Source organism: Taudactylus pleione, unplaced genomic scaffold, assembly GCF_031769625.1.
Source record: "Taudactylus pleione unplaced genomic scaffold, aTauple2 ptg000121l, whole genome shotgun sequence".
Taxonomy (NCBI): domain Eukaryota; kingdom Metazoa; phylum Chordata; class Amphibia; order Anura; family Myobatrachidae; genus Taudactylus; species Taudactylus pleione.
Genome location: NW_028284523.1, coordinates 9,706,007 through 9,721,235, shown reverse-complemented (window position 1 = coordinate 9,721,235; position 15,229 = coordinate 9,706,007). Strand labels below are relative to the sequence as shown.

Here is a 15,229-nt window from a genome sequence, read left to right as displayed (position 1 = left end):
TGTTCAGAAGAAGTTTCCTACTCATTCAGTGAATTCTTTGGTCATTGGCAAGATCACAGTCAGTTTTCCTGTTTGCCTCTCTGTGGGCTCTAGTTACTAAGCAGTGTTAGGAGACAGAGTGAAAAGTGATAAGAAAGTGATAAGGTGCCAGCCAATCAGCTCCCAACTGCCATCTCACAGGCTGTGTTTGAAAAATGACAGTTGGGAGCTGATTGGCTGGCACCTAATCACTTTTCACCCCTGTATATTACTAAACACACTCTTTACACTTCTTCTGAATGACTCTACCAGCTGATTCAGTATGAATTGATATTCACAAATGATTGCATGCAGGGCCGGCTCCAGGGCTAATAGCGCCCTGTGCTGGCCGAGTGCTCTGCGCTACTTATCGCGCGCGGCTGTAAAATTGGGGGCGTGGCCTAATTACCATAGGCCACACCTCCTCATGTGACGTTATCTGAGGGGCATGCTCGCATGGCACGCTTCCAAATAACGTCGGGTAGGGGGAGCCTCACTAGCTGGGCTTCCCCCAGCCCTCTCACGGCACTGAATGGAGGCCGCGCGCAGCATCCTTTCAGACTTCGGGGTCCCAGCACCGCCGGTGGTGGGGGACCCCAACCCCCCGATTTGACCACCAACGGCCCACTTCTGCCCACGGTTGGAACAGCGGGACAGTACTGTCCTGCTGAAATTGGGATGTTGGAGAAGGGTGCGACCCTCTATGGGTGGCGCCCCTGTTCGACCGCTCAGGTCGAAAACCCCTAGAGCCGGCCCTGATTGCATGTGAACATTCTAACAGCACAATGGCAGAACATGTCCCCAAAACCTCCAACATTGCCGTGTCTGAGGTCACGATCTCCTGTCTTATATACTTTAACTACTACATACTTCTTTATACTGTCATGGTAACAGTGCCTGGAGAAATTGGAGGTGAGTGGAATGCATTTCCAGGTGTATGGTACCTGACCAATGCTGACTGGGGTAAAATACATGGACTATTAAGAAGCAAAATCCTTTGTTTAGTTGCTCGCACTGCTATGTATTTTCGGGTACCTGCTTGTCTGTCATGTATGCCAGTGTCAAGCGAAAGGCTCGGGCTGCTGTCGTCACACAAGCTGCCATTCAGACAATCATCAGATTTACATCTCTGCTCTCTGTCCTCCTCTGCGTCCTCATGCGTTCTATATATCCACTGGAATAGCCCCTAGAACCACAACGTAGTCTTGTTACATAGAAGGTGGTTTTGTTTTGCTGTAGTATAATATATGTGACCGGTAAAACACAAAATTAAAGGTTTCATATAATTTACATATTGTTGGTAAACCACCTAGATAATGGTATAACTAGTATAAATTCACTAAATTGTGCTTCTTTTTTCTGTGCTCCATATCATACTCACCAGTGGATGTTGTGGGCTTTTCCGATAAGCTGTAAATTGCTCAAGGACCTCAATATAGCTGTCACGCACAACATTATTTCCATTCACTTTGAGGATACATTGACCAGGGTGAAGACCAACCGCTGCTGCCTGGGAACCTGATTACAATATAATACCAAGTTGTTATATTCTAAATCAAATCCTGAATAATGGTGTTAGAGCTAATGTGGCCACAATCTGCTTTTTATAATGTAAAATTTCTAATCATACAGCATGCCCCAATAATGTAGTACACTCTACAGTAACCACAGTATAGATCCTCCAGACAACTTGTAGGCCAAATTCTCATGGAAGAGTTTAGAGGAAAAACCATAGGACCAAGCCAGCACAGGAGTGAGCGGTTAGAATTGTTTACCTCCCCACTCATGAGGCCATGCTGGCGACACATGCAGCAGGAATGTTATTTATGATTTACATTATGTCTACAGTACGTATGGTATTCCCACCTTAGAGTACACCATGTGTCCTTCTGAGAACCGTTCCATAGGGATGAACAGAAGCTGTTTATCTAGAGGGGGTTATGCCTCAGTTACTGAATATAGCCTAGGCCAGTGCAACCATTCTGCATACAGTATTAACCATTCCAAACTTTATTTACCACTTTCCAAACAGAATGTCTACAGTGTGGTCCACCAAGAGCAGATTACCACCAATATCAATTAGAACATTTTGTATAATGTTTTCTGTTTTGTAACATGATCTACTGAATGCATATAAAAATGACTAATTATCTGTATCTATACTGAATCTGGACACATTTCTGTCAAATTCATACAGCAAAATATTTACTCAGGACTTTTCCTGAGAAAACACAACCCAGATATATGGGGATGATATACATGGTATATATGCAACATGGACTTATAGGTTTCAAATATGAAGAGCACAATGTATATAAATGACAAATGCGAGTAAAGATAACGTTTAAATTACAGCACTAATGGTTTAATGTTCCCATTTGTATTTCCCTTAAATATTGTTTTTCAGCATATACCCAATGCTATCTTTCTCTACCACCTCTGTGGACTAGGGGGGTGATATACTTTATCAAGCAGTGTAAATAGTGGAGAAGTGGACAACTAGAGAAGATACCCATAGCAACCAATCAGCTTTGAGGTAGTATTTAAGCACAATCAATAAAATGATAGGTAGAAGCTAATTGGTTTTTATGGGTAACATCTCCACTTAACCTCTTCAGAAGGTTTGATACATCCTCCCCTTCCTATGTGTTTTCAGAACTGAAAAGCATTTTGACATGGAGAAAAATACTTCCTTTGTATGTTTTCTTTTAAACTGTAATAAATATACCTGGCCAAATATATAAACATAAAGTAATGGCTAGAGGATTAATAACATGCTCAGCTGTTCACTTCTTGCCTCTTACTAAGGGAAACAACACCAGATGTTGGAATGCCAAGCATGGCTGGTGGTGCTGTGAGCACATCTGTAGGTGCATAATACATGGCAGACATTCACAGCTCATCCATTTCCACTCTAACCAAGCTGTTAATGACTGACATTACATCGAGCACTTGTTAAAACAGATGTAGGATAAATTGTTAGGTTTTGAGAAATGTAAATGTTTCTTAATGCTAACTAGTCCACTTTATAAGGAGAGAACTCCAGTGAGTAGATGTTAAATGGCTGACAACCAGTATGGAGAGATGTATGCCTGCCAACCATACATTGCTGCTAGTGCTATCTGCCTGCCCCATGCGTAGATGGGATCTGAAGGGTACAGTGTACAATCCTGACAAAGTTCAAGATTTGTTCACTGTGTGGTCTCAGTCTTATGTTGTTACCACTACCTCCTGCCCAATATAAAAAACAAACAAGATATTAGTGTGTCTATGAGGGAAATGATTTATGTACAGCCCTCAGAATGTGGATCTGAAATAGGTGCTACCTCCAAAATTCTGCATAGTCCCATCAACCTATATGCATTGCATTATATGGTACTGCCCACAATTTCATTATCTACTGGCAGCATAACCATCTCCTCTAGCCCCCAAGTGTGCAGTCTTGGAGTTATCCTTGATTTTTCCCTCTCCTCAAACCACACATTCAGCACCTCTTGCAGTCCTGCTGTTTCCATTTCGTGGAAGCAACTTAGACGCACATACACTCACTGGTCATCTCCAGATTGGACTACTGTAACCTCCTCCTCGATTTTTCCTCCTATCTGCCCTTTCTGACACCCACCTCACTCCACTCCAATCAGTCCTCAATGCTGCTGACGGCTCATATTCCTTTCCAAACGCACTGCATCTGCCTCTCCTCTCCTGCAAGCCCTACACTGGCTCCTGTTCCCCTTCAGAACCCAATTTGAGTTTCTCAAAGTCACTTACAAAGCCCTCTCTCATCTCTGACCTTATCTTCCTTCACACTCCCTCCTGCTCACTTCGCTCCACAAATGCATGCCGCCAGGCCTGCCAACTTAATACTTCCTCCCATTCCCGCCTGCAGGATTTTTCACATGCTGCTCCCTACCTCCGGAATTCTCTCCCTAACAGACTCTCCACCTCTCTACTAAACTTCAAACGAGCTCTCAAAACACACTTCATCATAGCCACCCAGCTCTCATCCTAGCCCAATGCTCCTTCCTCGCTGTCTACCCCATCTGTGTCACCACTGTCTGTCTGCCCCTCACTATTAGAATGTAAGATATCAGGGGTAGGGCTCTCTTCACTCATGTGCTTCTCCTTTCCCTTACTTATACTTGTCCTGCATTGTTTTGTACTGCAAGTCACCGTTTCTTGTTTTGCTCATCTGTAAGGCGCTGCAGAACCCTTGCAGTTCCATGCTTGCAGTTCCCTATGACTTAAATAAAAATAAAAAGGTACCAATTTATGCGCAGTATACGTGGAAAAATAGCAGCCCCCTTAATTACAAAAAAAAAACTTCCAAACAGTAATCTAAAATACAGTAAAATAGGGTTGGTGCTGATTTCCAAGAAGGAAGGTTCCTTTCACATAAAATATCCTATAAATGATAAATACCCAAAATTAACAAAATAAAATTCAATAAAAGACATTTATTAAAAAAACAAATCTATAAGACACAATGGTCACATAATATACATGGAAAACACATATACAGTGGTGCAAAAGAACCATTGTCCAACCCTATTTTACTGTATTTTAGTTCCCATGACTTCAGGACTCTAGAGACACAGTAGTGCTTCCTGAAAAACTTCACAGACCAGGTGCTCATATTATGGCGAGGTCAAAGTGAATGTAACTACACAAGATGGTGATTATCTTTAAAACTGAAGTGGGCTCATCGATGTATATTACATGGTTTTGAATGAGAGGGAAGAAAAAATGGTATGTATAATCCAGAGGAAATTGATGTCAACTTACCTCAACCTTAAAGTATTGTGTCACCTCATATATTGCAGGTTTATATTTAAGTGTTCTATATTTTGCTAACACCATAGGTGTCTAAAGGGTAACGTAGTGCCTAATTAACACTACGGATAGAGGCACACTAAAGGAGCCTACTAAGTTCCCTAGCAATCACTGCCACTCCTTGGGATTTCAAACAATCGAGTTGTTTACACTGGAGCATTGTGTCTGCCAGGTTAATAAACAACATTATACACACATTTGCTGGTCATTCGTAATTGTTCATAATTATTCATTCATTTACCAATTATACTTCATATGATCTAGGGAAATTTAGGTACATCACTGGCCCCATCCGCCTAATCACAGGTGAGCACTTAGTACATAACTACTATACTAATCTTCCTTTTGGAGTAAGGACATCTCCAGTACCTAGCTGCTCCCACAACCTAGGGGGAACCACTGTTGAGCGCTGATCATAAACTCACATTCATTAAAATAAGGGGAAGTCGGTGATTAGCCCAACAAAGTATAATTATGTTACGTTACTCAGTTACCTTTATTGAGCTATTATTAAAAAAAAAGAATAAGGAATGTTACTTACAGCACTTTGCCTAAAAATTGTAATTCATTAATGACTCCCTTAGTGGGCTGACCACACCTTCTTATATTGGCCATGCACATCCTTGGCTTACTACCTCTAGCAGCATCACACTACTTGACCCCAAATTTAATTTAAAAAAAAAAAAAAAACTGGTCATCGTAGTCTAACTATAAAATGTATCTGCTTAGTTTAGCTACAAAATATAGAACAAGTTATTCAGAGAAGAAAACAAGGGTTGAATTCTATTGTCAGCGATTTTCACAGCAACGGCAGCCCGTCTCGCACACTTCGTTCAGCCACCCGAATGCCCGATTCGCACAAAAGTGCTCGCTACCCTAAGGGGTAGTGAACAGTTTTGTGCAAGATCCCACTGCAGTAAAACGAAACCGGCTGCCGCACAGATTCAGCCGGGTGAATGGATTCGCCCTTAATTGAATTCCTCCCCAAGTGCCAATCCATCTCCCATTCAACATTGGAGGGGCCCCATGACCCAAAATGGTCCCTTGTCTACATAATAATGTAAGAATTATTCATAACTTTTTAACGTTTTGAATCCCCATCATATTTTCTGCCACTGGTCCCCTCGATTTTACCTCTGACCCATTCCATATCACACAGTACAAGTTACTTCACACATGTGCAACAAAGAGAACAGCCTACCCAGGGCTCCCCAATGTCTCACCTCTCCCCACAGCATGGACGTAAGGTGGGGCTGACCCCCTGATCTGGAAACAAAGGGCTTGAGAGGAATCAGGGATCTTTACAATTCTGAGTAGAAAAGAAAAACATAAAACAAATATTTTGTTATTATTTTACTACAGTTAACACAGAGATGAAACATTAGCACAAGGTTGAATGCAGCTTTCCAACTAATGTTACACACCCCTCCATCCTGGAGACATATTTCATGACACTAAACTTTTATATGATAACATGTATATCAAAGTATCTCAACCCTGGTCTACAGGGAATTGCAACAGAGAGGATTTTACAATTATCTGTACTTGAAAGTAAGCTTGTTAAATGAACTCTGTAATTCCAGGTGGACTCAAACATATTCAGAAAACATGCAATATTATGCAGTCCTTGTAGACAGGTTTGGGGAAGTAGAGACCTGGAAAATACACTTATTTTATTAAACATCTTCAATGTAAACTTGCCTACTCTCCCGGAAGTTGCGGGAGGCTCCCGATTTTTCGGGTAGCCCTCCACACCCACGGAAGAGTGGCCAGATCTCCCGCATCCTAGGAGAGTGGGCAGGATGAGGAGATTTTATGGGTGTGTAGGGAGGGGGCGTGAAATGTTTAATTTAGTCCCACCCCCTCCTAGCGTACCCGCAAATACCAGACTTTTCCCATAAAGGGGCAGGGCCTAATGAAGTCTACAGACCGGCCCCGCCCCCCGAACCTCTCGTCTCCGGGCTGCTCCCAGAGAGGAGTTTTCTAAAGTTGGTAAGTATGCTTCAATGCAGTCAATGGAGTATATTTACTAAGTAGCAGGTTTACAGAAGTGGAGATGTTGCCCATAGCAACCAATCAGATTATAGCTATTATCTCCTAGAATATGCTAGATAAATGAGAACTAGAATCTGATTGTTTGTTATGGGCAACATATCCACTTCTATAAACCAGCACTTTAGTAAATATACCCCAATAAAAATAAAAAAAACACTCAAATATAGGGCGCAACACCCCACAGCAGCTCTGGTTTAAATAATGAAACACCACTTCATATAGACACATCAATACAAAAAGGAAAAACCATAAGCGCTTAGAGGTAAAAGTCCAAAGGAAGATAATAGTCCCAAAAGATGCAGCTTTACTGTCTCAACATAGCTGTCCTATTTTCTCATCACTCCAACGTAGGATTTCATAATGTGAGAAACAGAATAGAACAAACGACTGTTTACTGTTCTGATGCACACAAAAACTGTATGGATAGTCCACAAGATCCCAAGGATGTGTTCTGCAGTAGGTAGTATGTAGTAAATACACCCTTGTGCACTAGACAGAGATATATAAAGGAATGCTTACTAGAAGCTTACATCAAATAGGCATATTGCAGGCTCGTAAAGGTTTCTTTTCTCCATATATTTTCTTCAACTTCCATTAGATCATATATGTGAAATGAAAAAACTCAGGATGTTGATAAAAATCACCCTTTAATGTACAATACATACATTTAAAAAGCGGGAAGTAATACATCCATACCAGATGGTAAAAAAGCCTAGTCCATACATTCTTCAGATGGTACAGAACCCGGGTGCTCTAATGAGGTGTATAAGGCTGGCTTTATAGGCATGGAATGTATTCCCACAGTCATCCATCTGGTATGGATGTATCACTTCCCGCTTTTTAAATGTATGTATTGTACATTGAGACAGTAAAGCTGCATCTTATGGGACTATTATCTTCCTTTGGACTTTTACCTCTAACCGCTTATGGTTTTTCCTTGTTGTATAAATATACCCCAATGTCTCTCCATACAAAGAGTCCAGACATGAATCTGGTGCCTGTTGTATCAGTCATGACCCATGACAGCAGAGGTTAGAGAAGGATCTATTACCTGGAGGATTTTACAGATGCTTGTATTACTAATTGATTTGTTACAGTGTTAACATGAGTCTCTCACAAATTCAAACAACAGATCTCTCACAAACAAACGTGTTGATGAAGGTTATAAAATAGATCTGAAATAATTAGCAAGAGTAAAAAGCATTCCATAAATGATCTAAAAACATTTAAGTACCAGGTTTTAATACAGTTCACTATCACAGTACAAGGCTCAGAAAAACGTAATAGTACTGTATACATGATGAAAATATTACTTTACAATAATGATTTATAATGCTTCTGCCCATTAAACAATAGTTGGGATTCAGAAGAAATAGCAAATGATTCTCCAGTCTTACTCTTTTGATTTGGTTGCAATGAGGATCCGGATTGGTCGGCGAGCACAGAACGATTGGTTTAGGAGAATCTCAACCTCAGAGAAGGGACGGAGGAAAACCAGATCTTCATTGATGGAGTAAATCTTCCGTCCCATCTGTAATCCAGCCATCTACATAGAGAGGAAGAGATGGAGATTAACTTGTATACCATGACAACATTCAGAAGCAACGTAACCTGTAATGCTCTGTGTAGTTATAAATTCCCACGAGAACCATCATGGAGTAAAGCAGGGTGGGCAATAAGCTGCTGTGTAACTACACATCCCAGCATGCCCTGCAACAGTTTCGGCTTGGCCAGAAGGCAAAACTGTAGCCGAGCATGCTAGCATGTTTAGTTCTACAGCAGCTGGAGGGCAGCTTATTGACCATGCCTGGTGTAATGGGACAGTGGGTAAACGTAGTGTCCAGGTAGTAACACCCATTATTTATAGCATGAAACTGCCTGGCACATAACACCTCATATCAAAGGCAATTCTTTAAACAACCCGGGGGCATTCTGTAAAAGTGAAAGAAGCAGAAAGTGGAGGTAATATGGACACAGGTGATTCAATGAGAAATACCAATGCTTTAACACCTGCTAAGAACCATTTCACAAACATGGAGGACTTTTACCACCATCAGTATACTTCCACTTTCAGCATCTTTTCAAAATACACCACCCCAACGTCACTTGCCTGTGGGCAGTGAAAAAAAAAGAGGGAAATATCTGTAACTTCCCGGAATCCATTAGCCTACCCTCCAACATGACCCGTTCCATTAGGTACAAAATGCTCTGCTCCTGGACTTCCCACCTAATGTATGATTGCAGTCACCTGTGTTGAACTAGTTAATTGATAAGACAGGTGTTTCAGCACAGGTGGCTGCAGTTATACATTAAGAGGAAAGTCCAGGAGCAGAGCACTTTGTACCTAATGGAACGGGTCATGTTGGTGGGTCTGCATTAGGAGAAATGAGAAAAGGGTACTAAAAGTCTTTCCTTAAGTTAGTTTGCTCAGGTTAGGTTTCTGAAACAAACCTATGCTTCAGATTTTTCACTGTTATTAGTTTGTGAGCAGGACTAACTGTGGCAGGGTTCACTCACCAGAAGACCAGGCATAGCTGGCAATGTAGGCCACGGTATGGTTATTTGGTTTGGAGAGAGAATTGCGCACCAAACCGGGTCCCATGAGTGAAGGAAGTGCAGTACAAGTGAAGCATCAGCACAGTCTTCCTAGTAGGAGAGTGACTGACCCCATGGGTGCCACTCATAACATGTTTGAGTGCCACTTTTTGGCATTAGTGCCAAGGGTTCCCTACCCTTCCCCTAGAACTTCATTATATATTACTGAGCACCAGTGGTCATGGATGCTGCAGACAAAGTCAACATTCATGAAAAATGTAGTTATATTGGAAGTCTGGTTGAGGACTGTTTTCTAGGCTTTGTTGATGCATATTAGATGCCCATTAAGTGATTGATGTTACAGAGAGATACAAAACATGTTTAAATGACAAATAAAGACAGAAATAATTAATAGAGAAAGATCAAAAGTTAAGCTTCTGTACAGGCAAATCTGCTCATAAAGTAAGTAAATAAAATGTATTATTTATTCCAGCAAGAGCAGCAGAGCATGTTCCTTCAAGTGTCATTTACATGTTGGAAAACCAAAGCCCCCACTTATAAGAAGAAAATCTCTAAATAGAGCTGAATATGCTAAAGGGTCACATCCTTTTTTCAACAAAGATAATAATGGTTGGATCAATGTGTTGAAAAAAGTGCAATGTGATCTGCTGGAACACAGAAATTTATATGTTTGTTAGATGTAATTGATGCCTTCTTATAGTGGATTAAGTTGTGATTTAATTGTAATGGGCCTTTATTATATGTCCATCTCTTATAACATTGTACAGCAGGCCTATAAGAAATTGGTAACCATCAACTGTCAGATCTATTTTGTGGCCTCGACTAAAGCTGGGTACAAACCTATACAATCCTCCTCCCGATTACCCAATATTGGGCCAATGATTGTTTATGAGTGTATGCAGGACCGTTGCAGGAGTGCTAGCAGATAAATGGTGTATAACGCTCCTGCAATGGTCGGGAGGTCGCATCTTATGTATTGTTTAATATTTATTAGACCAACCTCCTGGTTCCGTAGAAGCGTGTAGACACTGAGCTATTGCTAGTACAGTGTGGTCAAACTGGGGACACAATGTCTATGTACTAAGCATTGGAGAGTGATAAAGTGGATAGTGATAAAGTACCAACCAATCAGCTCCCAACTGCCATGTTACAGGCTGTATTTGAAAAATGACAGTTCTCTCTCTCCAAGGCTTAGTACATAGACCTAACAGTACTCGGCTGATCAGAAGAGTTTACCCGATCAGCCGAGTGATTGCAAAGGTGTGTACACAGCTTGGGGACCAAGGTTTCAGTTGAAAACCTCACGAAATACAAAGGCCACAGTTATGTAGGTATCAGTCCTCTATACAAATGAAGAATCTTTTTCTGGGTTATACACTGTTTGAGTAGTGGGGCAGGATACAGACCTTTTACACGTTGCTTGTATAATGTACATTATTATTTTTTTATAGGATTCATGAGGTCATAGCTAACACAAGTGTTTATGATTACAAGGATATGCCTAAGGTGAAATCTGAATTTTAGTCCCTACAGGCCTACACCCATACTCAACCACTTTTGATCTATGTAATGTTGCCTGTCTATTTATGAAAATTGATCTGGTCTTTGTTTGATGTCCCTCCTGCTCCTCAACTTCCCTTTTCTATATATTTGCATCTGGAAAATCTTTAAAAAAAAAAATGGCAACTGTTGCCGATTTGAATAAAACAGTCCTGGGGCTCAATCTAATTATATGCGAAAGAGAGTGTGTTTCATGAAAAATGCATATATCGCAAAAATGTGCGCACCTGAGAAATGCCAATATGCGGTACCCGCGGCAAGGTTGCGTGACTATTCTACAAAATGACATAGCAGGGCCAAATAGAAGGCTGGTAGTGGTCATAAGGAAAGTACTGGATGTTTTAATAGGTGTCAAATTGCTGTTTTTTGCACTTTTATTAATTAATGGTGGAAATATGATAGTAAGCAAGTGTTTTTTAATCAAATTAAAGTCTTTCCAGCATTTTGTGTTTCACAAAAAGGTCTACATGGTAGTTTTTCAGTGTTTTATACAAGTTTGAATAAACTTATTTCTCATCTGCAAGTTCAAAAACCCCTCTTCCATCAATACACCTCGCATACCTGTCCCGTATCATTTAACCCATCACTGAGCTTTTAACAGAAATTTACCTGAAAACTGGAATTTCCTCTGTAAAATAAATGTGAGTTTGCAATTGGATTTGAAAATGTAATTCGCATTGCGAGTTCGCTGTGAGAACAGCTTGCAGTACCAAACTCCCACCTAATTGGATTGACCTCAGGAGTTCAGAAGGTGAGAATGTGCCTTCGATGAGATGAGCAATCAATCTGCATAGCTGGTCTTTCTATTCATGGCTACATGCAACATATTTTTGTTAGGATGCTTTGCAATGCCGCATGGGGTAACAGATAATAATTACCAGCTCTGAAGGTTAAGTGACCAGTTGATATTTTAAAGCCTCAATAGAATGCAAATAGCTGTGCCCTGTATCCTAGCAACACCACCTGCCAACCCTATAATAAAAAACCACAATACACTATTCTTGTCCAACTGTAAGACAGCAAATGCAAAATAAGTGCAAAGCTGCCCGGGAGTCAGGTGACATCCCAAGATCCCAGAGTCCATCACTACAAATTAATTTATCAGAATTCATCTGTCTATCTCAAATCTCATGTCATTTAGTGCTTTCTACCTCTATTCTGCATAAATGACACATCCCTGTGTAAGGCTTCAGCACAAAGAAATGAATGAATAATAGCAATAATCTGTTGCCAAACGCAAAAAGAGAAATAAATGTGCACGTCAACAACTAAAACGTCATGGTAACCCCAAAAGGTGAAAGACGAACAAAGAGTACAGAAGTGAAAGTGGTAAATGGGATCTTTCTAATTGCAGATAATGTGCTTCATGATTTATCTGATAGAAATGCTTCAGAGAACTATTACTGTGACAGAAACGTCAGTTCCAGAGACACTTTCAGAGTGTCAATCTGACATACTGTAGCAACCAATCAGCATCTAGATACCATTTATCTATAAAATTACTAGGTAAAGTTATTACGTTTTATTATGTGATGTCGTCCAAATCCATTCTGTGGAAGGCCCAAAACAGGCTCCCTGGGTCAAAGTTCTGACAGGCGCACTCTGCCGTGAGGTCCGAACAGGACCCCAACCACCCCATTAGGCATCTCAGACCAATTGTCACCCCTCTGTGAAGTTTTCATCCAAATCTATCCATTGGAAGGCCCAGAGCAGGCTCCCCAGCTTAAAGTTCTGTCCAGCGTACACCAATGGGAGGTCTGACCAGTGCCTTAACCCCTAGTATGTTTTCTGGGATCCAATGTTACCGAAGTTTTCCATCCAAATCCATCCAGTGGAAGACTCAGAACAGGCTCCCGTCCGAACAGGTTCCCTGGGTAAATTATCTGCACGGTGCACTCTGCTGTGAGGTCTGACTGGGACCCCAACCACTCCATTAGGCATCCCAGATTAATTGCCACCCATGTGTGATGTTTTCATCCAAATCCATCCAGTGGAAGGCCCAGAACAGGCTCCCCGGGTCAAAGTTCTGGCCAGCGTACACCAATGAGAGGTATGACCGGGACCATAACCACCCTAAATCCTGGCCAGGATCCAACTGAACCACTTCACGTTGGTTTCACCCAATCGGTGCATGGGTGTCCCAATGCATAACCAGACAGACAAACAAACAGACCAATGAATTTTATATATAAGATATGGAGAAATTGATTGGTTGCTATGGGCGAAGGCTTGATAAATCTCCCCCTTTATCTTGTCACTTTCCTTTAATTTGCAATAAGATCTCCCCTCCATAAGGGGGCCAGTCACATCAGTTTAAGAAGATAAATGCTTCCTACCAGTGCTATGTGATAGATACTAAAAAGGGAAACTATTCCATTTTTTGATTTTCACCCAGGCAGTTATATAAAAGCCACCTGCTACTGTCCTCCTGAGCTGTGATAATCTCCCATACCAGAGTTCTGTATTACTGCATACTGAATTGTAAAAGGCTAAATTACCTGGTGGAAGGTGGCAGCGAAGCTTTAAGATAAGTGTTTCATTGTAACCCACAGGACATGCAACTGACAATTTATATTCAGGCCATCTACCTGTTGAAACGCTTATGACTTTGCATAGGTGTGGTATACAAAGTCAACATTCAGAATGTCAACGTGGACAGAAAAGCACGCGAATGCTAGAATAAGCATGAGAGGACATAAGCACCCTGTTTTTTATTGTGCTAATACTGGTTAAAACTGGTTTGGGGGGTTGCAGTCTCGTTATAGGTTAGGTTAGTGGGTCAATCAGTAGTGACAGCCTATCAGGGACCTGTTTGGGCGGGCTCTGTTTATGAATATTAGGGTGCTGGGAGGAGTCAGCTTTCTCTTTTCCAGTTGTGATCTCCTCTGGATAAGTACCTCAGTGTCATAATATTTATCAGTTATTCTTGCCACTGTTTTGTTTTACCTTCCTTTGCTATCCTATATATTCTGCCTCTCCTGTATTGCATCTCCTCTATCTTTCATCCCTCCTCTGTCTCCCCCCCCCACACGCTCCTCAACTCCCTCTGCCTGCTCTTTGCCTTGGCATCTCTTGATACCCCCACTCCTGTGCCCCATCCGCCATGCCGCGCCTGCGCCGCAATGCCCCCCCCCAGCGGCTGGCAGAGGCAGCCAGGCCGCTTGCATTAGCCGCTGCCTCCCCTTGCACTGCGCCCGCGCGTGTGTCATCGCGGACACCGGGGGCGCCCACTCCCAGCGCAGGTAACGGCGTCCTTGCGCCCTCACTGTCGGGCCTGCAGGCATGGCTGGCCCGCGGTGGGGGGCCTTCCCCGAGCCCATCCCAGGCATCAGGGGTTGGCGGCGGGAGCGTTGCTGCGGCAGCCGCGGCTCCCGTCGCTGGCCCCGCTCTGTTGGCGCCGACAGGACCCGGCTGGCAGCGCCGGGATGGGGGGATTAGTGCCCTCACCGCCGAGCCCGCAGGACTGGCTGTACTGCCGGGAGGGCCCTTCCCCCCATGCTTTCAATGCAGCAGGGGCTGGCGGCGGGAGCGTCGTCACGGTGGCCGCGGCTCCCGTCGTTGGCCCCGCCCATATTACAGTGGCGGCCATTTTAGATATGCAGGGCCGGCAGAGCCCAGAGTTAATGGCCGCCGGCTGTCGGGATTTGGGGAGGGCGGGATCGCTGACCCCAGTACCCGGCCCCGCATGCTTTAATCCACAGGCGCCTGCAGAGCCACAGTATCTGCGCAGCCCTTTTTCCGCGACCTCCACTGCTTTAGGGGCAGGGAGGACAGAGCGCAACACCCCTAGCAGAGCGCAAACCCCCTCGGGTATTGTGCTTTTTTCCAGCCCGGCTGGGCTGCAGGCGTCTCCTATTAGGCGTTGTGCTGCGGCGGATGGACGCGGTGGTGTCTCCGCTCGCAGCACCCCCATTAATCAGCAGTATGTGCTACCTCTCGCTGCGCCATTGCCGCAGGCTCCCAGCGTCGCGTTTTATGGCCCTGCGCGGCATAATTTGCCTTTGCACAGCCAGGCATTGGGGGCGCAGTGGTCCCCTTATTTTGCTCAGGGCCTAGCGCAGCAGGTGCTTCTAACCGTCCCGCCAGCGTTTACGCAGCAAGGCTTCGACCCAAGACTGTCTCAGGCCGCGGGTCAGTTCATGCATCAGGTGATGCCACCCTATGCGGGGCGGCATTTTTATTCTGCCCCTTCATGGTTCCGCTTGCAACA

At 43.2% G+C, this 15,229-nt stretch overlaps 1 protein-coding gene across 1 annotated transcript in view; it reads right to left on the bottom strand.

The window, feature by feature from the left end:
• Positions 1-15,229, bottom strand: part of PREX1 (phosphatidylinositol-3,4,5-trisphosphate dependent Rac exchange factor 1) — a 343,823-nt gene that overhangs the window by 56,834 nt on the left and 271,760 nt on the right. Inside the window, exons 18-21 of the mRNA XM_088472186.1 lie at positions 8,301-8,449; positions 6,072-6,157; positions 1,400-1,536; positions 1,054-1,204 (exon numbers count right to left, since the gene is read on the bottom strand). Of these exons, the coding sequence (XP_088328312.1) occupies positions 1,054-1,204; positions 1,400-1,536; positions 6,072-6,157; positions 8,301-8,449 (523 nt within the window). The remainder of the gene's footprint in view (positions 1-1,053; positions 1,205-1,399; positions 1,537-6,071; positions 6,158-8,300; positions 8,450-15,229) is intronic.